The sequence below is a fragment of the Pyrgilauda ruficollis genome, unplaced genomic scaffold (assembly GCF_017590135.1).
Source record: "Pyrgilauda ruficollis isolate IOZ18807 unplaced genomic scaffold, ASM1759013v1 scaffold10, whole genome shotgun sequence".
Lineage (NCBI taxonomy): Eukaryota > Metazoa > Chordata > Aves > Passeriformes > Passeridae > Pyrgilauda > Pyrgilauda ruficollis.
In genome coordinates this window covers 11,259,052-11,286,339 of record NW_024508101.1, presented here as the reverse complement: position 1 = coordinate 11,286,339, position 27,288 = coordinate 11,259,052, and the positions used below count along the sequence as shown (strand labels likewise).

At 38.2% G+C, this 27,288-nt stretch overlaps 1 protein-coding gene across 2 annotated transcripts in view; it reads right to left on the bottom strand.

The window, feature by feature from the left end:
* EEFSEC (eukaryotic elongation factor, selenocysteine-tRNA specific) overlaps positions 1–27,288 on the bottom strand; it is a 121,140-nt gene that overhangs the window by 68,211 nt on the left and 25,641 nt on the right. For both annotated transcript variants that reach the window (XM_041462169.1, XM_041462177.1), the window contains exons 2-4: positions 19,990–20,197; positions 17,881–17,977; positions 16,144–16,308 (exon numbers count right to left, since the gene is read on the bottom strand). In XM_041462169.1, coding sequence (XP_041318103.1) covers positions 16,144–16,308; positions 17,881–17,977; positions 19,990–20,197 — 470 coding nt within the window. The remainder of the gene's footprint in view (positions 1–16,143; positions 16,309–17,880; positions 17,978–19,989; positions 20,198–27,288) is intronic.

Genomic DNA, 27,288 nt, shown 5'->3' with positions numbered 1-27,288 from the left:
TCTGAGTACCTATGTGTTATAAATGAGTAATGTGATGGTTGGCTCTCACAATTAAGGGATGAATATTATGTGCATGTTAAGAGAAGCCCCATGCTCCCAGCGCTGTAATTTTTCGTTATTCAGTCCTTTGTTGTATTTTGTTAAGGTTTAATAAACCTTTAAAACTTAAAAGTGAGTGTCATTTCTCACACTATGCAAATCCATTTCTTATTTAAAACAAGCAGCTTCATTTTCCAGTATCAAGTGTCACAGGCACCTGTAACAAACACAGGAAATCCACTGCACCTCAGGGAAGGGAAGAAGTCCATTGGGCAGAGATGTGCAAGTACCACTGAGGTACATGGAATGCTCAACAGGATTCTCTGGCTAATACAACCTTTACCAAAATATTCATGATAAACTATGAACAAAATGCTAGTTTGCTTTTGTTGCGGTTTTTATTTATTGATTTGTTTTAGAACACACTCTATCAGAATATTTTCTGAGAAATATCAGTTCTAGGCATTTATATATCAATGATAAGGAAACAGTCACCAGTCAGGAGAACGATGGAAAACAGCTGTCAATTAATAAAAAATTTTAATCCATTATGGGTCTTTTAAAAGGAGCTAGATGTGGTCTATGAGGGAACCATAAAAACAGGCTCACTGGGGTTGCAGCATGCATGTTTAACAGAGGAGACAGCTTCAGAGCCATCAGCAAGGACGCCTGACAGCAAATCACCAAGGACAGAAGCTTGGTAAAAGTAACAGAGGCAACTTGAAACCTATGAAAGAACCGTAGCCTGTTGGCACATATATTTCACAGTTAAGAACAATTCTTCATGTGGTATTGCAGCACACCAAAAACCAGTTTTTCATTTCCTTTTTGTTTTTTTTTTTTTCTATGTATCTCTCTTCTGCTTCACTTCTTTCCTCACAGGATCTGTCACTTCCTGTCCTTTGGGTCTCTGGACTGTAGCTGCCAAATCACACCTGCTGAGACAACCTTCACTAAATGACCAACTCAAAGTCATTCCAATTGGGCTTCAAAATCAACATCCCAGGACTGGGAGAAGATTTCACATATGACTGTTCTGCCTGCACTCAAGACTGTCAAACTGCAAGTGTCACTCCTTCCCAAGGCCAGAAAGCTAGAACCTTCTCTTTTTAAATTAAAGTTGAAATTACACGTAATCTGAAGTGTGCAGGCCACAAAAAATTCTATGAGATGACTGAATCCAGTCCAAAGAAGGTTATCTAGCCTATTCAGCAATGCAAACCCTTCCATTATTAGAAACTAGATAGTTAGGGTTGGGTGTTTGGATTTTTTCTTCGGGGGGTGGGGGGGGCAACATATTTTAAAAAGTTTCATCATATTTTTGTTTGGATTTTTTCCTTGGTGGGGGACAACTTATTTTAAAAAGTTCATTAGATTTTCAGATGAACTTTTTTTTTTTCAGATGATCAGATTTTCAGATGAGATTTTTCCAATTTTTAAAAAAATTTCATCAGATTTTTTAGACGTACTTCTTCATGATCAGGCTTCCTTATCTGCAGATTTTTTTCATCATAGTCACTAGCTCTCATAGCTCCAATATAGCAAAAAGCCCTGTGCCTTCCTGTGTTATCAGTTTATTTTCTCTGTGTTACAAGTTGCATTCATGTTCATCTACAGGAAATAGAAAGATACTCACATCACAGTGAGACTGTAACATTCAGTTACCTGGAGAGTGAATAAAGATATAATTTGGGATGCACCATCCCAGTCCTGTAAGACTTTTCTAACACAATGCAAGGGGCTTGAAAAGCAACTATAATTTCATTGGAAGTGACTGAGCACATTTTGGAAGCAAAAACCTACTAGAAAAGCCTATGACTAAGTCCAGAGAGAATCTGAAACTAAAACCCGACCGTATCAATCGAAAGAAAAACGTCAATGTTAGAAACTCTTCCTACTACAGCCAATGTTCATTAGAGGAAATTAAGTCAGCAAGTTGGTACAACTGGTGGAAGTTTTATCACTGTCTTTCAACAGCAGGAGTGCAGGAAAGATAATTTAAACAGAGATGAGGCCAAAGATAAACAGAAAAATAAGAAAAGCTTTTGACTTGGCCAGGACGCCAAACTTCTCAAGCCTCTCTAAGGAGATCCTTGCTTCAAACTGAAGAGAGCGAGCTTCAAGAATCAGTAAAACAAAAATGAGAAAAAATATACATGCAGTATTTAAGCACACATTTATATCCCACTGGCTCTAGATTCTATGTGTAACATATGTCCATTTCGTATTCCTTCAGAAAATTAGATTTAGAGGAGAAAAGTTTTTACATCAAGTTTGACAAAACAGCTGCCATTAGTCACTTCACAATTTCATTTTTCTGCCTTTCTTAAAAGGTAAAATATCACTGTACCACTGAAATATTCTCTGGTTAGACGTCATAATTTTTTGCATCCCCTTTGGATATCAGATTTTAAAACTATGATAGTTTTTTCTCCCTTTTCCTACAAAAGGTAGGTACCACATTGCCTTTGGGGTTTTTTAATTTTATAAAAATGGGATAAATTGCACACATAGTTTAGAAAAAATCCCATCCCATTTTTTTAATGAAAATATTATTTAAAATCCCAGAAGGCTGCTAATATTTAACAAAAAGCATAGGGTTAGCCTATTAGGATACCAAATCTGACAAGTTATCTAAGGCAAAGGCCTATTTCAGTCGTTTCAGAAGAAAAACATGAAACCCCAGTACCTTACCAACCATGCAACAATAGAAATTTGGTTGTTGTGAATTCCAGTCTAACCCTCAATAGCAGATTCCAGTTACCATGCTCACAGGAGAAGGAAAATATTGACAAAATATAACACCATTTTTTCAGATAAAGTAGTAAATGCTGCCACAGAAAACACAGCACAGATGTAAATCTACGAAGAAAATCAGGTTCCCACTCAAACTTCACTCTTTTTAGTCTTGTTAGACCCCTGGTACATGAAGGGATGAGCTCTCACTCTGTACAGACACAAGGGAATGAAAGAAGGATGCTAATGTGAGGTTTAGCAGCAAATAAATAGCTTTGCTGTTATAAATTTTAGCAGAAACATTATTAGTTAAACTTAGTGGGCTTTGTGGTTTAATATATATTTAGCACAAGTCATTTTTCTACAAGCCTTTGGCTCCATCTGCTGACTTTTAATATTAAAAATAATTGATGAGGTTGAAAACGCTCATGTTTTTGGAACATGTAAATCACCTACATTTTTGTAAGTGTGGTTCAAAAGGTACAACTAAATAAGCCAAGTGTGTGGTCCTGTAAATTTATCTGTTAAAATTACCTTGAAGCAACAACATTCCAGCTCAGAGGAGAAGGTACCTGAGAGTGAGTCTTGGATGTACAAGGGGTAAACGAGTCTTGCTTGGGAGACTGGCTGGAATCAGATTTAAACAACAGGTAGACATCTGGAAGTTTATACCACAGAATCACACAGCAATTAAGTACAAACCTGAGAAGTGAGACTCTGAGCAGACTAATAAAAAGAATCAAAAATCTATAACACAACCCCTGTGAGAACTCACTGGAGACATTTGCTCAACACCTGACTGTGCTGGTTTCAGCTTCTCCCATTTGCAGAGAGATGTCTGCTTCAAAGAAGCTAAAGCTTGTTTTATTTATGAACAAATAAAAAAAGATAAAAAATAACTCTGCAGGTTCAAAAGCACACATATTTGCCTGTTCCAACTCTAATTTATTTTTCATTATTGCAGAATTCTGATCATTATCAGAGCACTACAAACTCAATCTAGGTAGAACTGCAACATGAAAAATTGCATATGAGAAATGCATCTACTATGCCCTTTAAATGTAACAGGGGGAAAGTCTTAGTCCCAAAAAACCCAACATTTATGATGCTTCATTGGCCTTTTTTACAATTAAACAACCAAATCCATCATTAAATCACAGCAGTCTGCTTTATATTAACATTGAGCTCTCATGGCTGCAAATTATTTGAGTGGTAACTGGGATAATCAGCATCTCTGGGAATTTGTTTTCCTTTGTGACTTGAACTTTTAGTATCTGTATTAGAAAAATCTAACAACCACTCTCACGACCACCCCCCACAAAAAAACAAAAAACCCTACACACTCAACTTTCAAGACCTGCTGTGACATCTCTGTGCACTCTGAAACTTTCCTGTTACTATCAGTGTAAGAGATACATTCAGCATCTCAAACCAAATCCCACTTGTTGCAACTGCTACATATGGAGAAGATTTTTTCTTTTCACGTGCTGTTCTTAGTTTCTTTATCAATCTTGTAGCCAACTTACAGGTAAAAAAAAAATAGATGGAATAAATTATGTTAGCAAGGGGATTTAAACACAGAATGAAATCTTAACTTTGTTAAAGCTAAGATTAAACAGAATCTGAAACAGATCTGAAAGCTCAGTCTTTATCACAAAAAAGGCTCATTTTCATAGCTTCCTAGGAAAAAACCAAACAACTCTTCTGAAATGAAAATATAAAAACCCCTCTTAGATATAGCACATGCCACAGATACTGTAGTTTCTAAAAATTTTCTTTTAAAACTATTAAATGTTTGTAATGTCTCCTTCAGATCCAAAACTGAACTTAAGAAATCCACTATTTTCAAAAACTTAAAACACAGGAATCCAAATTCCGAACAAAGATTACCAGTGAATGTTAATGACCTCCAAAACATTAGGAAGATACAAGACCCATTTCTACATGGCCATGCTCAGATATAGGGATGGCTCCAATAGGTTTAAAACTATATTTATGCAAATACACTAAGGAAAAGTACACAACGGAGATTGAGGGAAGCATTAATGAAAACTTAAAACATAATCACATTTAAACATAAATCTAACCTGAAAATTTGATTCTTCACATGCAGGAAAACAGCAAGAAAATCAGCATGTACTTTAAAGCAGTTCACCTAACTATAAGAATTTAAATCACATCAATGAGTTCTCTGTCGAAGTGCATCTAAATCCTGACTCAAATAAAAAGCCCTAGTGTCAGCATCACTAGATGGCATGGAAAAAATGAAAGGCAGGATTAAAACTTCACTTCTAGCTGATCAGAAGGGACATTGTCCATCAGGGACAACAAAGTAATGTAAAAGCAAAAGCAGTAATACAGCGTTTGATTTGCAGCATTACTCTCACTGTGCCAGAAAACGTGAATGTTATGGATTCAGAATAACATTAACTCAGCCCACTCCTCATTCTGGATATCTAATGGCATGTTTTTACAACTGTTTGTAATGTATGTGTCACATGGACTAAGTCTTTCTTGTGAGTCACACTATAACCACAAAACTATGCCTGAGCATTAACTTTTCTTTCTCCCCTACTCCATTTGAATCTGACGTAAAAACTTTGCCTATCTCTTTCCCCATATATGCACCTTCAAAGCATCTTGCCAATACTGAACACATGAAACCCTCAGACAAGAATTAGAATCACCCTTATTTAAATAAACAAAACAAAAAACCCCAAAACTCCCATCCTCCTGAAAAAAACCCAAAAATCCACAAACAAAAAAGAAAACCAAAAACCACAAAAACCCACAAACCAAGTGAATAGAACCCTTACCCTCACATGCTTATTTGTGTGTTTTTACTAGAGAATTGCTGACATTTTGTCCAAAAATACTGCTTAATTTCCTGCCAAAAACATCCCTTTAAGAAAAAGCACCTCAGTGTTTCTAGTAATCCCCCAAATTAGTTCAGCATACACATGTTTTACAGAGGTAGAGGCAGATTAAGCCACAATTGCCTTCCCTAAAAATGTTCTCCTTACCCTTATTAATCCCATTCTCTCTATTCCCAACAGTAAATCTCAAATTGTGAAAAAATTTCCCCCCACAGAAAGACTTTAAAATCTCCAAGGACCTCTCCAGAAGTGCAGCCAGAGCCTGTGACCTCAGCTCTGACAACCAGGGATGTGCTACCTGCACAGATCACACATCTGGACAGCTGATTTAAAAATGGAAGTTCAACAACCTCCACAGAAAGGATGAGTAGGCAAGAAAAGTGAAGGTGAAAACAAAGCAAAGCAAAGTAAGAGGAAAGACCTGAAAAAAAAACCCATTTGTACTACAAAAAAGTGTTTGACCACAATTGTATTTTTGAACTTTTCACTAATCTGTTAGTGCTTTCTGCAAGAAAGAAAAGCAGACACTGAGATTTCTACCAACCCAGGAATTTTCCACCCTTTTGCTATTATTTAGGCAAATACATGCCTGAAAAATATTATCACACTAGAATAAATTATGTTGAACTTCAATCTTACATAACATCTCAGACTCACCAGAGGGCTCAGAACAAGTTTGAGCCTCACTTTGTATCTCTATTTTGGAGAACTTTCTCCAGCTCCACCCTTAAGAAATTAAAGACCTACCCTGAGGTGAAGATATCTAATAACCTCCTCTAGACCCAAACAACAGAGCAGCCCTTGGCAAGGCTGGAAAAGGCATTAATATCAGGGTCCTTGCCACTTTAATACACTTCGTACACACGACTGCTTTTCCCCAAACAAGAACATCATGTCAACAACAGAAAAGCAACATTTGAAACAGAAACACATGTTATGCAAAACATTATTCTTGTTCAATCACCACTTGACTCCAACTCTCTCCTAAAACCAAATGCAAAATAGTTCACAGTGGGATTTACTGTTGTAATTGACTTTATTTTACAAAGATTTGCATTTAGACAAAACCAACTGGTGTTGCTCTGTGCTGACTCAAGGCCAAAATGGACATTTATTTTAATTGTATTCAGCATTTATTACAATCTTTTAGTAAAAATACATACTTTCAAGCTTCCCTTTTTTCTGTGGTTTTGTTTTGAGTGTTTGTGGTATACCTGCATATTCCTCACTCCCTCAAGACTTTAAATTGTTGTCAGCTAATTTCCACAAGCAGGATCGACATCTTCAACTAGGCAAGAAAATACCTCATGAATAATACCCATATTTAAAAAATGAACTGATTCATAACAGTACATACTTTTTCCTTAAGCTACCATTTAACTTTTTGCAATCCTATGTACTAGGTATTGCACATCAGACAAAAACTTCCTCTATGTATGCTTAGCATAACAGTCTATTGAAATTCATTACATAATTAATATTAAGAAAAATCAACTACAACACAGTAACCGAAATTAAGAAAACAAAACTATGTAAATTAAAGGAATACCAAGAAAGAGCAAAAAAAACTTCTAGGCATTCTGAAGCCCCACACAAAACTTACAAAACCAACAAATTTCTGACTTGTTTTCCATACCTCTATCCCCTTTCTGTTGAAGAAAAAACCTTGACAGCTGTATATATACACTGGGGTTATTTATTTCCATGAGTTAATCTGTTCTCATGGCTGATTTCTGCCACCTAAACTGCACAAGGATTAAGGTCACCTCTGCTATTCTCCTGCAGAACCTATTACATACCCTATAGACATATATTGAGGGAATATATCTTAAATACAGGTTGCCTAGAGAGGAACAGCTCAGCTAGTAAATCTTTCACAAAGACCTGACAGTTTTTAAGTCTACTATTTTAGTATTTAAAAATGCATTAGCTACAGTGACTCTTTAAAAGGCTATTTGAGCTTTCCTTGCTATTTCTAAAAGTGTGAAATGTTTATTCTTGATTATTTATTCATCAGAGGAGAAAGAAAGAGAAGCCAATTTTGTGTCATATGCTTTGAAGCTAATCTTTACTCCCATGAAGAGCCTGGGAGTTTCTAGCTTTCATTTCAGACAGTTGCAAATGGAAATCTGTATCTAGGCATTCGTATCATGTTCATCACACTACTATCTGGGCAGCTAAACTAATTATATCATTCCAGCTGATACTGTAAATATTGGCTCTCTCAAGTATTAACTTTTCCAATTCAAGCTGCACCAGCTATTGTAACATGAAGTGATGGGAATATTTTAGTGTAAAGATGCATCTCACATTTAGTTTCAACAATACATGTTATTGTCACAGGCATATGATGACAGATTCAGGTGATGAGTTGAATAAACATTTAGAGAGCAAAGTAAATTCTCACATAATTTTTATGGCATCAAAGAATAAAATGTAGAGAGTTCTCTAAATGAAGCCCTCTCAGAAACACACAGTACAAGGCATGAAATCCAGAGGACTTCCTAATGTGTTATAGCAATACTTCATGGAAGTACTCTGGTAATAGAGTAACTACAGATTTCTGGGCAGTTATGCACTAATCCATTTTCCTCTGTCTCTGGGTCATATTTATTTTCAGCAGCATTGGCTAAGCAATGTTTTCAATATTCAGATCCTTTCTTTGCCAGCGGCCAGAACTGAGCAGAACTTTATAATTTACAGACCACAGCTTAGTTAATGTGGCACTTGCTGAGCTGTTCTGCTTCTAAAAGCCTCATCAAATAAAGAATTGCACTGTGTATGGATGACCAAGGAAGAAGAGTGCCATTCCCTCCCTTCATTCTGATTACTGACATTTTGCCAAAGCCTCCAGCACTTGAATTTGAATATTTAAAACATGAGCTTTCCTCTCTGCCCTAACTAAGCCTTCTAATAAAGTTCCATTCCCAGCAGCAATGCCATGTGATGGCTGTGTACACCATACAGGAGGTTACCTTCCCAATTACTATTCAAGCATGCCACTAAGATTCCTGCTTCAACTGTTTGTGTACGTGCATGTGGGTCTGCTTTCAATTAAACTGCATTGAGAACAATTCTACCTGATAAATTAAAAGAAATAAAAATAAAGTTAATGACCTGGCAGCAGCAATGCTTAAGCAAACAAGTTATGCAAACACAATCCAGCCATCCTTTGCTTTAAGGAGTTACCCTAAAGTTAAACAAAAAGGCATTTGGATGAAACTTGTGACTACTACAGCAATGTCCATTAACTTAGCTCCAAACTGATCTTGAACCCCAGGGTACACAAAGCCAAGAACACAACACTTGGTCCTGGAGCTGTAATGGTTCAACAGGAAAGATGTTACCTACTGAATCCTAGGATAGCATGTACCTTTTTGTTCAGCTGCATCCCAGTCACAGCTCAGCTGCAACAGCAGATGGGAAAATGCAAGAAGAAAAAAGTTTCTTCAATCTACGGTGTAAGTAGAAAAGACCAATCACCTTGAAGAGCAAACTCTGAGACTGGAAAGGAAGCCAGAAATGGACAAAAAAGGACAGGCAGGAGAAAAAGCAGAGTGAGCAGATAGATAAAGTTGAGACAATACAAAAAAATCTTCATGTCAGGAGTAGCTCATTAGATGTTTAGTTTTCTTTTCAACCTTATTTTGGAGTAAAAACCTGCATATTTGTTTATCTTCGTGTGTTGCTACAGAAAAGCCAAACTGGTCACTCATGTAGCACACAAGAACAAAATCTATTTCTCCATTTGTGGCACACTCATGCACTGGGATTTGGAGGCTTTAGCATCAGATCCTGCAACCCAGTATGTTGGTAATTCCAAAAAGGACAGCTACACTGAGCATGAGAGACTACACATGGACATCACATCTGCCAGCAGTCTCCAGGAGTCCAAAGAGGACACTAAAGAGGCAGATGAGTGAGGAGAACTCACTCACATACACGGGGCAGCACATGCAGTCACTAGTGGAACTTCAGGGCCAAGACCAACCTCAGAACAACTCTGCCTGGATCATTTTCCTGTCAGTACAATGGCTCCTTCGTCTTCAGCTCAGTTGCTTTCCCACCTTGTATTTCTGTCACAACTTTCTTTAACTTTTATAGTTCTCATGGAACAAAATGTTTATTGAAATCTTGACAGAAAATATGTATCTTATCTAAGAAAATCGGTCATCCTATCAAATAAAAGTATGGCATTCATATCACTCAGTATTTTCTTCTACTTAGAGTTGAGATCATCTTGCATTATTTTTTCACTTTTAGCCCCATTGAAGAGTGTACCTGCTCTTAGACAGTAACAGCTCTCTGCACTAGCTAACTATTAAGGCAAAATTATCTGCATGGCAATGGCACAAAATACACCCTCCAAATTAATCTCATGCATTAACCACTACCAGTCAGCACTGCAGATAACTCTGCACAAGCAAGCAGTGCCATGGAAATGCTGCAGAAGTTAATTCTACCTTGGAGAGCAATATCATTTCCAGCAATGCTGCATGTGCAGGTGGAGCCTTGATCCCAACAGTCATTTCAAGATGATTTAAATAGACAGAAGCAACACAGAAATTACAAATCCCTTCCTTTTTAGATTCACTGTAGGAAGGAACTTGTATGCTTTGCCTTCTATTGGACGAGAAAAATTACCCAATCTTGTACCCCAACTGTCTGTCTGGCAGGGAGCACAGGGTACACCCAGACCTCCAAGAAAAGCTGCAGATGCATTTCAGTATTTGAAGAGTTAATTGGCCAGCACTGACTAGGCCACTTTTCTGCCTACAGAGATCACATTAGACACACAAGCTCCAGAAATAACGTGTATGGTTTGGATTAGCACTGCTCAGGTTGGCTGCTCTCCCCTGGCTTCCTTCCCTTCTGCTCGGACCAAGTAGAAAAAAATTAAAAGCCCCACAACATATATCTATTATGTATTATCCCTGGTCCTGAATAAAACAAACCTTAATGCACAAAGTCCTTTATCTTGCTCCCTCACTTTACTGTACCTACATGATACTCAATAAAAAATTGCAAGTGATTTGAACTAAACATTGTACTTCAGTAACAGGTAGAGAATGAATAGCAACATACAAAACTGTTGCTGAACGTTTTTATTCCTGAGGGCTTTTTTGTAAGTTTAAAGGTCTAAAGTTAACCACAATTTTGTATGGTTTTTTAAGAAAAACTTAAAATGGATTTTGTGCTTTGCAGTCTTTAGGTTTTGTTGGCTTTTTTTTTTTTTTTTTTTGAGGGCTTGGTGTTGGTTTGGGTTTTTTAAAAATGTGAACTAGAACAGAAATAAAAAACAAAACCATAAAAACCACACAGTAAAAAGTTACAAAACCATACCTGAAAATGAGGGAACTGATCTTCAGAAGGAACTCGGCATCTGCTACTCTTATTCTCTTAAGAGACTGAGCCAAAAAGATTTGAGAAGTTTTTATTGCCAGATCTAAATTTCATTCCACAGGCACAGGATCAGATCTTTCATCCTCTACTTAACCACAAAGAATTGTGCAGAGCAATTTTGTTCTTCCAAAACAACTGATAATATCCTAAATGCTCAAAGCAGAGTACTTTCCAGTATAAGCCAAATCCTGCATATTTTGCTTTTAAGAAATGCCACAGCAGATGCAAAACCAGTAGGATTCACACTGATGTTTTCTAGGAAAGAAGAAAATCTCCAAAAAACCATAATCCATGTTTTAGAAGCAGCAGAGAAATAAAAAAAGTTTCATTCTTGTACTGCATTAAACAGCATGTAAAACATTATGTTTCTACATTTAATTTATTGCTTTATGATTTAAGATTCTTGCATTTTTGCACCCACATCTTTTAATATGCACCATAAACTACCTTTTCACAATTTACCAGCTACATTTAGGCAATTCTCCCTCTACCCAATTCTCCGAACTGCCCTTCTTCACAGCACTCCAGTGAAAAGAAAACTTTCAAGGCAAGCAAAACTCCCCTCCCAGCAGAGGACTTGTTGCATTTGAAAGGCTGTTTATATCAGTATTGGGCAAGAAAAACCCAAGCAGCACAGGAAGAAGCAGATGTAGAAACAGTATTCAGACATACTCCCAGAATATACAGCAAGGGTTCTCTATCTGCAGTGCTAAAAGCAATCAACATTGACTGCAATTTGGAAGGGGCATATTAGGAGGTCCAAAGTGCTCAAAATGGTAAAAGCAAAAGCTTCTTTAAGATTGAACCATGAAAGTCCATATACAGACGTTTTTGTGGTCCAGTTCAGTGGGGTTTGATCCAGGTTTGTTTTCTGAGATTTAAATGCCCTCTGACAAGGCTTAACTGTGCAACTCTGATTGTGCAAAATTCCTTAAATAAGCTAAAATTAGTTCTTACTACGTGTACATACATACTAAAGGTCACTTATCAGAGGTCCTGGGACATCAGATAGACTGAGGTACTTATATGGACAAAAGTAGACCTCTGTTACAGTTTTAATAGCTACAATGCTTTGAAGAAAAAAGCTTTGCAAATAGTATTTGAGTTATTCTATCAGACAGTGGAGAATTTTTTTGTTGTATCAGTCATAAAAGCTATGTTTGCCAAAACACAGACCAAGGTTATCTAGCCAACAAAAAAAAGCTTAGAAGAAAACATCTCTTTTCATATGGTGAAAGTAAATGAAGTCATGAAGCCACACAAAACTATGCTTCTTTAAAGTTCATGAAGTCAGTATAATTTGACAGTCAATAGGCTCCTGCCAAGACAGAACCACTACTGGCTTCCACCAACACTCTCATTTACTAGGAGACTTGATGAGATAAACAGAAGCAAGTTCCTCACATTTTTCATATCTAGGTCTCACATGACCTTGTGAAAGTTCACCTGAGTATTGAAACAATCTGTATGACTGCTCTGCAATACGAGGGGAGCATTTCATAAGTGTGCTTGCAACTTTGGAGACTGAGATGCTCCACACTAATAATGGTAATTGGCTACTACCAACCTCCAGGATGGTGAAGGTTGGAGCTGATAGGAATATTTCTCTTCCCTTTTAATGAGATTTATTACACAAGAAACAACTTTTTACCATACAACATCAGATATGTTATTGAGATTCAGCACAGAGCGAGAATCCCCACATCATACCCTAGAGAAAAACATGAATGGAACCACTCAGCAGGAACACAGCTACTCAGCATTCAAGACACTCACAACTTCTGACACATACACAGTACAAATGGCAGCACTGGACTTTACAGAGGCTCCAAGTCAGTTATTTACCTTCACCAGCCACTCAGCTTGCATCAATCTGCTCCAGCATTTGTTAGCAATTCATTAAACACGACAAACAGGAACCTGACTATAAGGCAAAGAGAAAAGTTTCTACTTCTTACAATTCCTGAAATAGAGCCCCAGCAGTGGTCTTCATACTGGGCTGCCACACCTGTGCTCTGGGTCTTGTATACCCACAGCCCTGATCACAGTAAGGCAATGCTGAGTGGACACATCCAGGAAAACCAGGCCCATGAGCTGTGTACATCTCTCTCTGTCTCCTCACCCAATTCAGACTTGACTTTTTCTACAATCTTTCTCACCTGGATAAGGAAGGCAAAAGATGCCTTCCTCCCACTGAAATGAAAACACTTTTCTTTTTCAGTTGAAGTGTGCTATAAAAAGACCCAGCAGCACTGGAGTTTGACATTCATCCTCATTTAAACTGAAATTTCTAAACAACCTACACTTCAGATATTAGTAAAATAAAAACAAAACTAAATTGCAAAAAATCCTTATTATTCAAACTCCAGTAACTTTTATAAAGCAGAAATACAAGTGTCACAAGTTGTTGCAGTTTTTAAACTCAAAGACTATAGAGATTGAAAGACCACTGAAATAATCTTAAATGACATTCAGAATTTTGCCAACACTCTGTTTTTGCTGCAGAAATCCTAGGTTCATGCTCTTCAAGGTGGATTTCAAGTGCTAAGGAGCAAATAGTACTAACTCAATTGGATAGTGGACTGTTTGCTGTGTCAAAGCTTTTTGCCAAACACATATATATAATTTTTCTTTTTGCTATATGGATAATCAACCCCAGATGGCAATTTACATAGGCAAAGCATAAAGGAATCCATGCACTGCTGGTGCTCTCAGCCTCAATCAGAGCAAGCATGGGCATTTGAGAATGTCACTGTTTATTTTTAATTGCTGTGTCCCTCCTTTGTGCAGGTTCAAGCGGTCAAAGATGTCGAAGTCCATTAGTAGAACTGGAAGGTGATGCCACTTCATTTGGTGAGAGGGTTCTTCAAATTTAAAAAAAAGCAGCTAGTTTGTAACGTCCCTAAATGTACCAGCTGTCAATCTCAGTTACCATTGGGTCAGGGCAAGGAAAGGTCAGAGAGAGTCATAAACCACAATGTGTTGTGAAATGTGCTTCCTCCGTTACCTTGTACGCCTGAGAAAGGTTTGACCTTTTATAGGTATCCTAACCCAGCTCTGCGTGATGCTGGCAGGGGCAAGTACAACACACAGCTCAAACTTACAAACATTGCTCCCTTTTACTGTGCCTTGGTTTCCGTACCTGTGCAACATGAAGGTGAATGTCCTCAAGTTGCTAGTGCCAAAACGCAAAACTGTGCCCACCACTATTATGATCCCAAGGCATGAACACACCTTCTATTTCACACACAGCAGTGGAAGGTTTAATTCATTAACAACAACTGGGAAAATAACTAAAACTTTGAGGGAAGTAGTTAATGCCATAAGAGCCAAGTGATCTGGCTTGTCTGGCAAATGACTTGTCCATCTGCTAAGTTGCCTGTCACTTCAGTGACTACTCTCCCAGTCACCTGGGAAGAAAACCCACTAAAAAAAAGTCACACAAAGTCTTTTCCACTGTTGGAAAACACACAAAGTCTATTTCCACTTTTAAACACCAATTCAGAAGTAATTTACTATATTTTTGTCATTTCTTCCTTCATATGGATTCTCAAAAAGCAGATTTACTCCTAAACACATTTCTTCAAAACATTCTTGGACTACAGATGAAAAGCAGAATAGTCATTTCCAGATATAATCTAGTGATGCATTCTTTCTTTGCAAGAAATAATTACTCTGCCCTGTCTCCCCCATCTCCTGGAGCACAAAATGACAGGAAGTTTGGCAAATGCTATGTCAAAAAGAAAGCAGTGAACTCACTATGCAAGGCCCTGTTTGGGCAGGAGCCATCTCCCACTCCCTGCACTCCTAACTACTTGGCCCTCTTTGGACCCCAAGCACAGGCAGGCCCAGGACTGAGAAAAGGACACAACAGCAAAGGAAAGAACGCTGCCAAGTGGAAACCAGGAGAAGCTGAAGCTAGAGCTACAACCCCAGCAATCATAATCTGTGCAGGAATTGAAAGCATGGCTCCCAAAATAGGCTGCATGCTGTAAATTAGAATATGGGCAGTGAGGAACTTGACTGGGGAAGCAGAAATGTCAGAGTACATATGGTACAAACCACTTCTATGCAAAGGCAGAAATGAATGTCCACTATCAGCCAAATACCTCACTCAGGTGAGATCAGAATGCCTTGTGTAGCCCTTCACCTGTCCAACCAATACAGTCAAAATGAGAAAACAGCATGTTCACTCAATGAAATAGTAAGGCCCTTACAGTAAAATGACTTGAAGATAATACTGACAGCACCAAAAGAGTCCCATCCTTGCTTGTAGGCCACAACTTGCCTGCCCACAGACTCTAATCAGCTCAGTCCACTTTTATGTGGCAGCTGCAAAATACTCCTCAAGTCCTAATTCATTTTGGGCAATTAATACTAAGGGAAAATCAAAGTAGTGATCATCAGCACCTATGAAACAGATTCACATGTTCCAAGCATAAAGTCACTTTGTTTTCTTTTAAAGGGTGAATATATATTTTAAGGAAATTAAACAGTAACAACAGCTGAGCAGTTCAAAGGCCATTGGAAGGTCTCTTTGACTTTCTACAGGCTCTCTGAAGAGCCCAGTAGCAGCAAGCCACCTACTGCATCCCAGCAGTTCTCTCAGAACATGCTGACACAAATTAAAGCCTCAGCAAACAAAGAGAATGTACATCAAGCATTTCAATGCCCTCTTCTTGTCATTTCCTTTGCTTTCAGACATTTTTGGAAGCCTACCTATATGGACTCTTTTGCAAACCTTCTCACTGCAGCATATCTCAAATGAGAGTAACCTCCCTCAAACCTTGTTCAGTCCTTGGGTGCATCCCAGCTTGGAAATATGCCCACTTTGCTTCTCTGAATTTGAAAGCCTAACATGCTAATCTAGATCAGTCTTCTCTTCATCCAGCTAAATTATTGAGCAGGTGACTTTACTGACTGCCTTATTTAAAAATTACTATGCCTCTCACTGTTATAAGCTGGCATAAGAGAATACAAAAATAAAAATTGAAAACAGATGAGTAATTTCAGACTGGATGAGAACACTCTCTTCTTTGTTGAATGTCTCTATCAGGAAAACCAGGGGGAATGAAAATGAGAGACTCACCTTCAGGGCAGGAATCTCCACATTGTCACCAAGGCTAACAGAGCCAGAAAGAATGGTCCCTGTCATCACTGTGCCTTGACCCTTGATAGAGAAACAGTGGTCAACTGCCATAAGGAAGTGTCCTGAGGGGTCTCTTGATGGCAGGTAAGCCTGAGACTTCAAGACCTGAAAAAAAAGATAAAAGCAGCACCATGCCTGGGTGAAAAGTCATGACAGCAACACAGCAGAAGGCAGGCAAGCAGATGATTGATTGAACAAGCTTGCAATTTTACTGATTTCAGGCATCTCCCAATGAGCTTAGAACTCACCAATGTCAAATTAACTGTGTGTGCCATAGGGGAGGTGCACACTTAGCAGCAGGAAAAGTTCGATTTTCTGCCTTAGAAAGATTTGGTGCTGCACATTTAGCTTGGTTAGCAAAACCTCACTGGCGATAAAGTTGCTGCCAAACTCAATATAAACACTGCAGCAAAGCAAAGAGGAAAAAAACTATGTGTGTCATCTCCCCCTTTTTCCTCCCTCTCTCAAAAGCACAATTTTACAGAGCATTTTGCTACTTCAGCTTTTTTGGATTTTGTGAAAATGAACTTACGCACAGATATTAGTGCCCCATAAAGCCCATCTCTGACTCCCTCCCAGAAAAACTGTAATACTGGGTTAAGTTTTCAAATTCAACTTCCCCTTCAGATTTTTGTTAGTGCTTCTTGAAGGATCAATCCATTAGGAAAAACTACCTAAGTACCACCTTCTAGAGAAATTCTGAGTTTAGTGGGGATTTTTTTTTGTTGACAAATACTATGTTTCTTAAAATATATAATCAGACAAAATATTTTAATTATAAAAAGGAAGTCATGTACTCAACAGTGCTTCCAAGGAACTGGTTCACTCCTGTCTCAAATCACTTTTGATATCTCTCTCTGTTATATCACCTGCATGTACAATTGGCATTGCCTTTAACATCTGTTTTTAAGGTCAAAACCTGCAGTCTAAGCCCAGGATGCAATGGCAGAACAATGGAGAGTCTCTTAGGAAGGACAGAAGGGATAATAGCTCCAAGTTCAATGGCAGGGCTCACACAGCATTTGCCAGCTCATCTAATATCAGGTTTCAATTGACAAAACAGCTGCAATGAGAGTTTCCTTCAAAGGTTGTAATCCTGGAGAACATCCCAGTAAATCTAACAGGAGCCAGATAAAGGCAGAAGTAAGCACTTGCATATCTCCTCATCTCTAGAAACTGCTGGGGGCAGATTGGGCCTGGCTAAATCTAGTCTAAGGCCACACTACATCCCATTCCCAAGCCATCCTGACTCACACAGCCTGGGAGATGATGCAGCATTCAGTGCTCAGCAGCCTTGTGCAATATCCTGCCTTTACACAAGCCTGGCTGCCCAGGGCCAGGCATCCCTAGATTTTTGACTGATGTTGCACCTTAACTTCAGCAATTTATAAGTACTTTAAACCTGGCAGCATCCAAATCAGAATTTGACAAGTCTTCAAAGAATGATGCCTTTGTTTCTGCTGTCTGATGCAGCAGTGGCATCCCTCCAGGGCAAAGATGTTCCTCTCCCTAAGCTAATGACAGAAAGGGTGACAAGTCTATTGCAAGCTACAAACTGCTCTCAGTTATTTCAGGTGTCCTGCCCTTCACAGTGTAAACATCATGCCATGTAACTAAGGGTTTTGAACATCTGAGAATGGATGTTTTCATGTTATCATTATGTTCTTCAGCAAGTACCTCGATTAATTCAGAAATACCCTGTGGATTCTCAGACTCTGGGGCTTCTGGTCCACCAGGCTTTGCTGCAACAGCAACAATAGGACACCCAGAGAATCTGAAAGAGAGAGAAAGACTTTCACCATTAGACCACAGATCTTCTACACATGTCAATATAGAGAACTACCAGGCTACTCTGAAGGCCAGGAAATTCCCTAAAATTCCAATTCATCTGCTCTTCTCTCACTGTGACTGACAATTGCTTCCTGAATTACCAGCAGATCAGCACTACTGGACTTCACTATGAAAGCTTCAGTCCTGTTGCACATTAGCTACTGATTCAGTGTTGTGACAGTCAAATGCAAGATTCAGTTCATTTCAGAAGCAAACATCTGCTATTACCCAGTATTAATGCAGTGGTTTGCATCCAAAGTCACTTTACCTGGAGACTAGCACATTTTTAACTTTCATTAAACAATTACAATTCTAAAGTCATAACCTTCAAAACAGAAGCCAAATGCAAGATGCCTCATGATGCCCACCTGATTCTGCAAGATCTGTAGACAACAGAAAGATCTAAATCTACTGAAATCCAAGTCTGCAAAACTCACAAATCTCAAACACACAAGCGTTCAGAGAGGAGCAGTACAGCCAGCTGAGCTCAGTTTCCCTTTTATGCTACAATCAGTTTTATTCTTCAAGTACTTAATTATTTTGGCCATCCTCTTGACACCCACCCCTCACTGATTTTCTCACAAAAGGAAGCAAACTGGAAGGAAGAGATGGGGTTTTGCTAAAGAAATGTTAAGTTCTAGAAAGGGAGCTCACTCAGTGACCCAGCTGTAATGAGGCACATGAGGTATTTTCTTTGTTTACATGCCATAAGCCTGAGGCATCTAAGGACAAAGGGTACTAAAAACATGCACTGAAAATTCCTGTGATTAACCACAAAACTTTTTGAAATTTATTTTCATACGCGTATTTCAGAGCACTGCATTGCAATAAACAAATTTATGAGTAACCAAATGTTTTACTCCTCTTCCCATACACCAGAACAAACTGGAGTAATTGTATAGTGCATTTGGAGGCACTTCTAAACATGATCCAGCCCTACTGAAACTCTTACTCCATCAAACCAAATTTCTCTCTGCAGAATTTAGATCCTGCTGGGCAAAGCAAGAAGCTGATGTGCAAAAAATTTTTTAAAAAACAGAAATTCCATTCATAGAGACAGTTTGCTTTTAGTTTAGATAAATTCACAAATATCAAACTATTCAAATATATAACAGTTACCTTCCTCTGCCTTTTTTTTTTTTTTTTGGCCTTCCATACAATTTCCTGACAACATTACAATAATTTCCCCTGTATTGGTGGCAACATCTACTCTACAACTGCAACAGCCTTCAGCTTTGCTGACTGCTATGGAATTCCACATGCATACCTATGTGTGTAGTGAAAACATTTCAACAAGTAAACTATTTGAAAGAAAAACAAAAACAAAACCCCACAATTGGCATTAGAGGCAATTGTCAAATGGTATCATATGTCCTGCTAAAAAGAATAGTTCAGGAATACATTTGGAGATTCAAAGTCAAGTGGGAAAAAGGCTGTTGAGAAACTCCATGTGCCTGAGATACAACAGGACAGGCACACTGCAATCACACCCAGATCAGCAGTGCTTTCAAAGCACAGACTGCACATGCCAAAATATGCCAAAACTGAATTTTGGTTCTCTCTCCTGTGTACTCAGAATCCTGTCCCTTTGATTCTTCAACTCAAAATGTGACCCAATAGTTATGTCCCCTTATATCCCTGAGCAAAGCAAAGATGTGCTATTACCACATCCAGCAGTTCTTCAGCTGGATATTCTGGCTTTGTATTATCCTATCCAAACTCCAAGCAGCTCTTTGAACCTAAATGCTTAATTACAGGAAGACATTTCTCTACACATGATACTTGCAGATGTTAATTTGGAATTGCCTCTGAGTTTCTGTAAATCTTTTCACTCTCTTGTCATCATTTTTGCTAGATGTGCCAGTATGTTTTGAAGCACATTGGAAGAGAAATGTTGGTATTTCTGCCAAAGCAAATTTTGTGACAAGTTATCTGTTAGTATTACTGTTCACTTACTTGGTATTTTCCAAGGTCTTCTGCATTTTCTTAGTCATCTTCTCAATGGCACTCTGTCTCTTCCCTTCTGGAAGGAGATCTATTTTGTTCAGGACTACCACCATCTTCTGGCAGGCAATTTGCCCAATTACCAAGCACTCTGCTGACTGTGTCTGCATCCCTTTTGTCACATCTATCACAAGCATCATTAAATCGATAATCTGGGCACCTGGAGGAGAACTCACAGTCAGTATTGCCACAGCATAAAAAGATTAAGGATCATTTTCTCAAATTGTTTCCATTTAAAATTGTCAACATATGTACAAATGCCCAGAAAGACAAACAAAACACAAGTGAAAGTAAGCACTGAATTCCACAGCTCTTTTGAAATTAAGACCTTGGGAATTTAAGCTATTATAGGCTATCACTGAGTCATAAGAACCAGGGAAGAATGTGATAGTTCAAGTCTAAGGCTGTTATCACTGCATTAAAAAATACTAAGAAAATTAAGCTTGTAGTAACACAGGCATGACATTTGCCTCAATTAAAAATTATAATCTAAGCAGCCAAGCAAGAATCTAATATAGCCAAAGAAACACACAGCAACACTGCAGGGAGCTGCACACTCAGAGCAACCCCAACAAGAGCCAGCCAGGTACCCCATAAAAACACCCACAAGCCTCATTCCCTACCTGCTTCCCACCATTTTTCTTTCCAAGCCCAAAATTTCATAAAAGGGAAAACCGTGATCACCACCAGAAACAGGTTTATCCCAAGTCTAAAGAACTTCCTGAATCCCTCGGTGTTAGAAAGAGGCAATTTAAAACCTGCAGTGTATTGCCATTCACTCCCAATTCAGATCCACACAACTTGAACAAGTAATTTCAAACACAGGAACAGATCTGATTCCCAGATCTCTTCGTGGAAAGCTTCCTAAATTTTAGGCCGACATTACCTATCATGCTTATGAATTATTTTTATTTTTCAAAGTATTGTTGTCATGAACCCTTAATTTTTCGATTGAAGCAACCTGAATTTCATGGATTTAAATTAGTTTTCAAGGAAGCTTTTGATGAACATTGGGCCTTCCACTAATTACATTCAGAATTTTCTTGTTTCATTTTGAGGTAACTGAAATACTCTGAATACCAAAACAGAAAAGTGCAACAGATTCAAGTGTTGAGAAAGTAAACATAAAAAAGTAACAAAAAATTAAAGCTGAAGTACCAGAAAGTCATATGCCAAAAAAAAGCACATTTTGAAAGATGATAAAAGCTAGAAATCATGTAAAATTCCAGTTCTCTAAATTAAGTACTTTTAATATTGGCCTTAAGATCAGAAGAACAAGAAATCAATACAACTGTTCCTTGTTCCTCCACGCTGTCCAGCCTTTCCCTTGCCTTTTTTTGCTTTTAAGGCTTTTACAATGGCTACGACAACAGCTTCCCTTGTTCCTAGTTCCCATGAACTCAGGATAGGAAATCATTCCGAGGTTGAAGTGCATGGTGAATGAGTGGGTGGGAACTACAAGAAAAAAAAATTATGGCTACAAATGACTATTTCAACCTACCAGACCTTTCATCTTGTAATAATGAATGTTAAGCCCTTCAGAGAACTAGTTGGATAATTATGGTATTTCCAGTGCTCCTGCAGAATTTTCACCAATCATTTCAAGTATCTCTCTCTGACAAACCAAAGATGGGCTTTATATCTTCAAAAGCAGTTTGCATTTTTATTGTCTCAGGAATTTCAACACAAACATCATCAAGACTTTACAAAAGGCTGAGACTTTATACACCACTCAAGTCCACACTTAAAGGTCAGAAACCAAGGGAAACAAACAGCATGAAAATAGTTTAAATGGGACAAAGCACTTAACAATCAGAATGGATCCATTTTTGTGAATGCATACAACAGGGCTGTTTTAAACCTAATACACATATTTTGTATTACACTGTTCTTCACAGCTGACATCCTCAAAAGTAATGGGAATAAATAATGAAAACCAAACCATCAAGTCCAATTCTTTATTAATACTATAAAAAGGACATTCTGGTAACACAACAATGCTGCAGCTTGAGCCTTACCAAACATTACTGTGACTACTAAAGCACAGTGATCCTCATGCTGCAGAACTAAGCCAAAGCCACCAGATCCAAGCCTGGCCCTGAAAAGGGCAGCTGATAAGAAGCAGTATGTGCAGCGTGGTATCTTTCCCTCCAAAAGAACACAAAATCTGCACTGAACTGTAATATGTAGTTTCAGTAAAAGGAGTCACTTTACCTTGAAACTTGAAATCAACTGCTTCAAATTCACTTGCTATACAGCAAACACTTGCAATTGCTGTATTTATGAATCTGTTAGCAACACTTTAAAAGAGCCATAAAAATGACTAGCCCTGCTCCTAGAAGGTTGAGAATGTCTGCCTTGGGGCATTGCCTCATCTTTATAGAAGATGAACAAAGAGAAATAACTGTACATTCCATGGAAAAACTCCAGAAACACCAGAAGATATTCCACGGCACTCCAGACAAAAAATACTTCAAGTCAGGGAAAGCAGCAGCACACACAAGTTCACAAACACTGTCTGCACAATTATTGTGCCTCCTCCAAAGCCCCAAGGTACTGACTGCCAGAGCTCCTAAGAGCTGGCACAAGACGGGACAGAGGGCACAGCAGGCAGAGCTGGCACAGGAGCAGGGTGGGAAGCTGCTGCCCTTCACAGCAGTCGTGGAGCCACGGCAAAGACCACGACAGCTCTGACAGAACACCTGAACTGCGCTCTCACCGAGGCATGAGGAGGCTTTGTGATGTTTTGTATGTATTTACTCATGCACATCAAGGCAGGAGTGCTCAGGTTTGCAGGACCCTTGAGTAACAAGGTGGAAAAATAATGTAAAAACTTGGTACCTCAACTTTCCCTTTTGAGCTGTTTAATAAACCATCTTTGACAATTTACCTTCTTCTCAATCCCCCATCTTCTCCTACATAGTTTTACATTTTGGTTTATTCTAGAACCCATTTCTTTCATTGCACATCAGCCATGCATAAAGTTCATTAAATACCTAAACAAAATCATCTAGAGCAGTGTAGAAGGATTCACCAATGTCACATTTATAATCAGGAAAGCTGGCAAGATGACAAAAGTGTAACTCTCTCCCAGCTACCACAGAACACCTCATTCAGTAAATTTTCTCTTCATAACACATAAATGGTAATAGCAGACTTAGAATATGTTCAAATTCACTACTTAAATAATCTCCAGTAAACAATCAGCTTACTATCATATCAGAGTTCAGTCAACAAAAGGAACAATATTTCTGAATAATTTTTTGCAGCAGAGTAAGATTTAACAGTGAAGCAAGGATGGACTATATCGGTACTCGCATGAATACAACTTCACTTGGAAAGATTTTTCAATTGGGACACAAAAATATTACAGATATACTATGTGGAGACTCAAAAAACAGTAACAAGAATTAAAAAAGGTAGAAAATATTACTCACACCTGCACTATCTGATAATATAATGTCAGCCATGGGATCTTGTGCAAAATGGAACAGAAGAACTGAAAGAAGTCATAGGACAAAAAAAAGCATTCCTCAAAACTCCTCAGAAAGGAGACAGGATATGGGCATACATAGTTAAACAAGTAATAGGGAAGAGATTATGGACTATTTGAATATTCTTCAAACCTTCAGAACAAGAAAATGGCTTGAAATTACTTTGAACAAAGCAGAGACACACGCAAAGGACAGGTCTGCATACAAGGAAGCACAGCAATCAAAAATATTTTATCTGCACTGAAGCAGGTCACATAGAATCAATGAAAAAGTTAAACTAAGATACTCAAATTATTTCTTTTACAGAGAAAACAGGGGTGTAACCTTTTATTTACCACTTCATCTATGAAAGACATGTTCAAGAACATTGAAAAGATAAATCCTGACATGTGATTTCTCACATTGCTTGAAAATGAAAGATCAATTATTGGAGTACCCTTTGTGTGATGACACACAGCTCAGATGAAGCCCTGTAAAAAGCAAATGAAATAAACAAGTTGTCATCAGAAAACACAAGGGGGTGGAGAAAGATGGGAATTATACTTCAAAGATAAGCAGCTAAACCACAGCAAAAATAAAGTAGATAGTCTGAGTGAAGAAAAACAAACAAGAAAGATAAAACATGAACTGAGAGATTCTGGATGACAGCCAGATACAGGAAAAACACAAGACCAGCAGCACAGCATCACAAAGACTGCAAGTGCCAGCTAAACCTGGAGGCAGCAGCACTCATTTGTATCACGAAAGTGACAGGGAACACAAAACTCAGAAAATAAGAAAAATACCTTCAGAGACAAGATAAAGAAAAGGTCCATCTACTGCTTTGAACACACAACCCATGCTAGCTCCTGAATTTTAAAGAGTATCTGATTATATAAAGTCATCAAGGAAGTAATTTATTACTCTTTACTCAGGAGATTAGTTGAATCACAGATGTCAGAGATTATGACAGATTTCCGAAGAGCAGAAGGAAGCAACTCAAGCTTCCCTGAAGTGCACTTCCAACATCATTCCTAGCTAGCTCTCACTCTTGGATCCTGAAAGAACTCACCAGCTCCTGCCTGAGTACACTGAAAAAGAACAGTATGCATTTTACAAGTATGTATTGATCAACTGTTAGCCTTTTGGAGAAAATTCACTGCATTCTCTACATTTGCGTTATTTTGTTTAATGTATCTTCAAATCTTTACCGAAATAGGAAAAAAAAGCCTGCCCAGAGTTCTAGGAAACAATGCTGCAGACCTTCATCCCCTCCATCAAATTCACTCCTCATAATTGTGTTTAGTGGCACACAGAGTTAGTAAAAACCAGCTCTTATATCAGCGTTCACAGGGAAACACCATGGGAGTACCCAAGATATCAGATGTGTTTTGGAAAACAGTAAAGCACCATAACTGCCATGTTTTATTCTGGAACAGAACATTCCATATAAATAACAAACCTCCTTCAACCTCAACCACAGAGGCTGTTGCAGTTCTGCATGTACATGAACCCAAACCACCTTCCATTTGTGCAGCCTGCTGCATGCTTGGGGTGAATTTTATACCCCAGCTCCCAGACTGAGCTGCGTCCCTACAGTAAAACATAATATTAACACTGATTTAGAAAAAAATGACATTATTAGATCTAGGAAGACAAACAAACAAACAGTTCAGCCTCATGTATTAGTAATACATTTTTGGAACTGATAAACTATTTTATTATACATGCACTGAGCCCACTTTCAGAACCATCCAGTTATAATCTCCAAGCACTAAATTAGCTACCAATTCCTCAGTGAAAAAGCTCACCCAAAAGCCATTTTCAATAAATAAGCAGAATCTCAAATGGTTTGTCTTTACCAAATGTAGATCAACAACATGAGAGCATTTTAAGCTGTATTATTTTGGCAAGCATAACTAAAGTATTGCATTATATTCCCAATAATACATCAATATAAAGCTGACTTGGTTTCAAAAGGTAAAACCTGGTGAGTGGAGGGAAGAAGAGGGGATCAGGTCCCTGTGTGAACAAAGGGGACGTTTTGTATGCCACACAAACATGGAACATAAGCACAGATTCTGAGTGGTGGCTTCTTTAAGCTACTGTGTCCTGTCCTTTTTGTGGTAATCTTTTTAGCTGACTTTGCACAAACAGTACAACTCTTGTTCACAGGCAGCAAAAGGAAGCAGAAAATGGAATTTGAAATGTAAAAATAAAATAATTGTGGGCCATGGGCTATAATTTGATTTCATGCTCTACAAGGAAATGAAAGAGGACTTCCTTAAACATACTTTTTTTTTTTTTAAATATGCTTTTTACCATGTTAGGATTTCCTCTAGTGTAGAAGAGAAAATAGGATTGTAGAAAATGTACGTTCTCAAGTATCATTGCTACTCAAGGGCAAAGCTCTGTTTTAATGTGCACTTCCCATTCTGGGGAAGAGGAAATTCTTCAATTAATAAACCGGGTGGACTGAGGCGAGTTTCTAAGGTTTAATCAATTTCATCTGCACACAGGATAAAAAGACCAACTATTCTACCATTTTTACCTCCGCTATTCCACTTCCAAAAAAAAAGAAAAAAAATTAAATCAGTGTTTTATTTTAAATTCTTTGAGGTTAGTATCTCCTGTCTCAGGAAATATTGTCTATATCATGCAGAGAGTATCCAACTTCCCCTTTCACAGCCCCCTCCCCCCCCATTTTTTTTTTTTTTTTTGTTAAGAAACTTTATTCAGAAACAACTAAATTATTCCCTGTTTTCATATACAGTTGCACCCTGGGAGATGTTACAAGTCACACAGGATTTTGCTAGTTACCTTAGGGGAGGCACTGTGATGAATAAGGAAGATGTTTTACAGGATATGGAATCCCCCAAAATTCAAACAGAAAGAGGAGGTGTGATGCAGGGAGAGGCATGCACTCAACCGGGGAACATGAATTACACATGAAGAAACCTTCTGTAAAGCAATGCAAATTGTGGATCAAAACTGATACAACTCCTGTTAGGAAACACTTTGAAAAGAAAAGGAACTCATGGAGCTCAAGCATCCTACCATTACTTCCAAAGCAGCTCAGAGCACAAACAGGGAGCAGTGCAGCGTCAGACTCCAGAGCTTTGTAACATCAGATAGAAAGCATCACACTGGCAACCCACAACATTTCTGAGTGCACAGTAAAGCTTAAAATTAGAAGCATTATGTCATTGCATTAATTCTCTTCAGATGAAAACCAGCCACTCTGGTTGGTCTGCAATTGAGAGCTAGAAAGGGAAAGCAGCGTGGCCATAAGGGCATACATACTTGGAATGTCTTGTATGTCAAATGACACATCTATTACAGTTATTTATTTGTAAACGTGAGTTCAACTCAACTACAAGTAGTAGGTGATAACTTCCTATAAGAAATAAAAGGGTTCTTTTGCAAAAGAAGTCACACAAGAATCCCCTTGAATATACTTTATACTTCATCTGCCAGAAAAAACAGTGTGCCATATTGTTCTGAAGAGGATAAAGGATAATGCCTCTACCATCTCCTTTGTCAAGTCATCCAAGGATCTGTCTTGTTTGAGTAAGTTCTAACCACATGTCAGAAAAAAGTCTGTGCTCTTCAATGGGAGGAAATGCCTGTAATGATTAGAGTATGTCAATAAGCTTGATCAGCCATGCTGAAGTAGCACAAACAAAGCTGATAAAGACTCCATGAAGGTCATGCTAAGAAAGACTGAGGAGTATCTTCCAATAATTTTTACATGCTGGTCTAGCCATTGGAATATTGT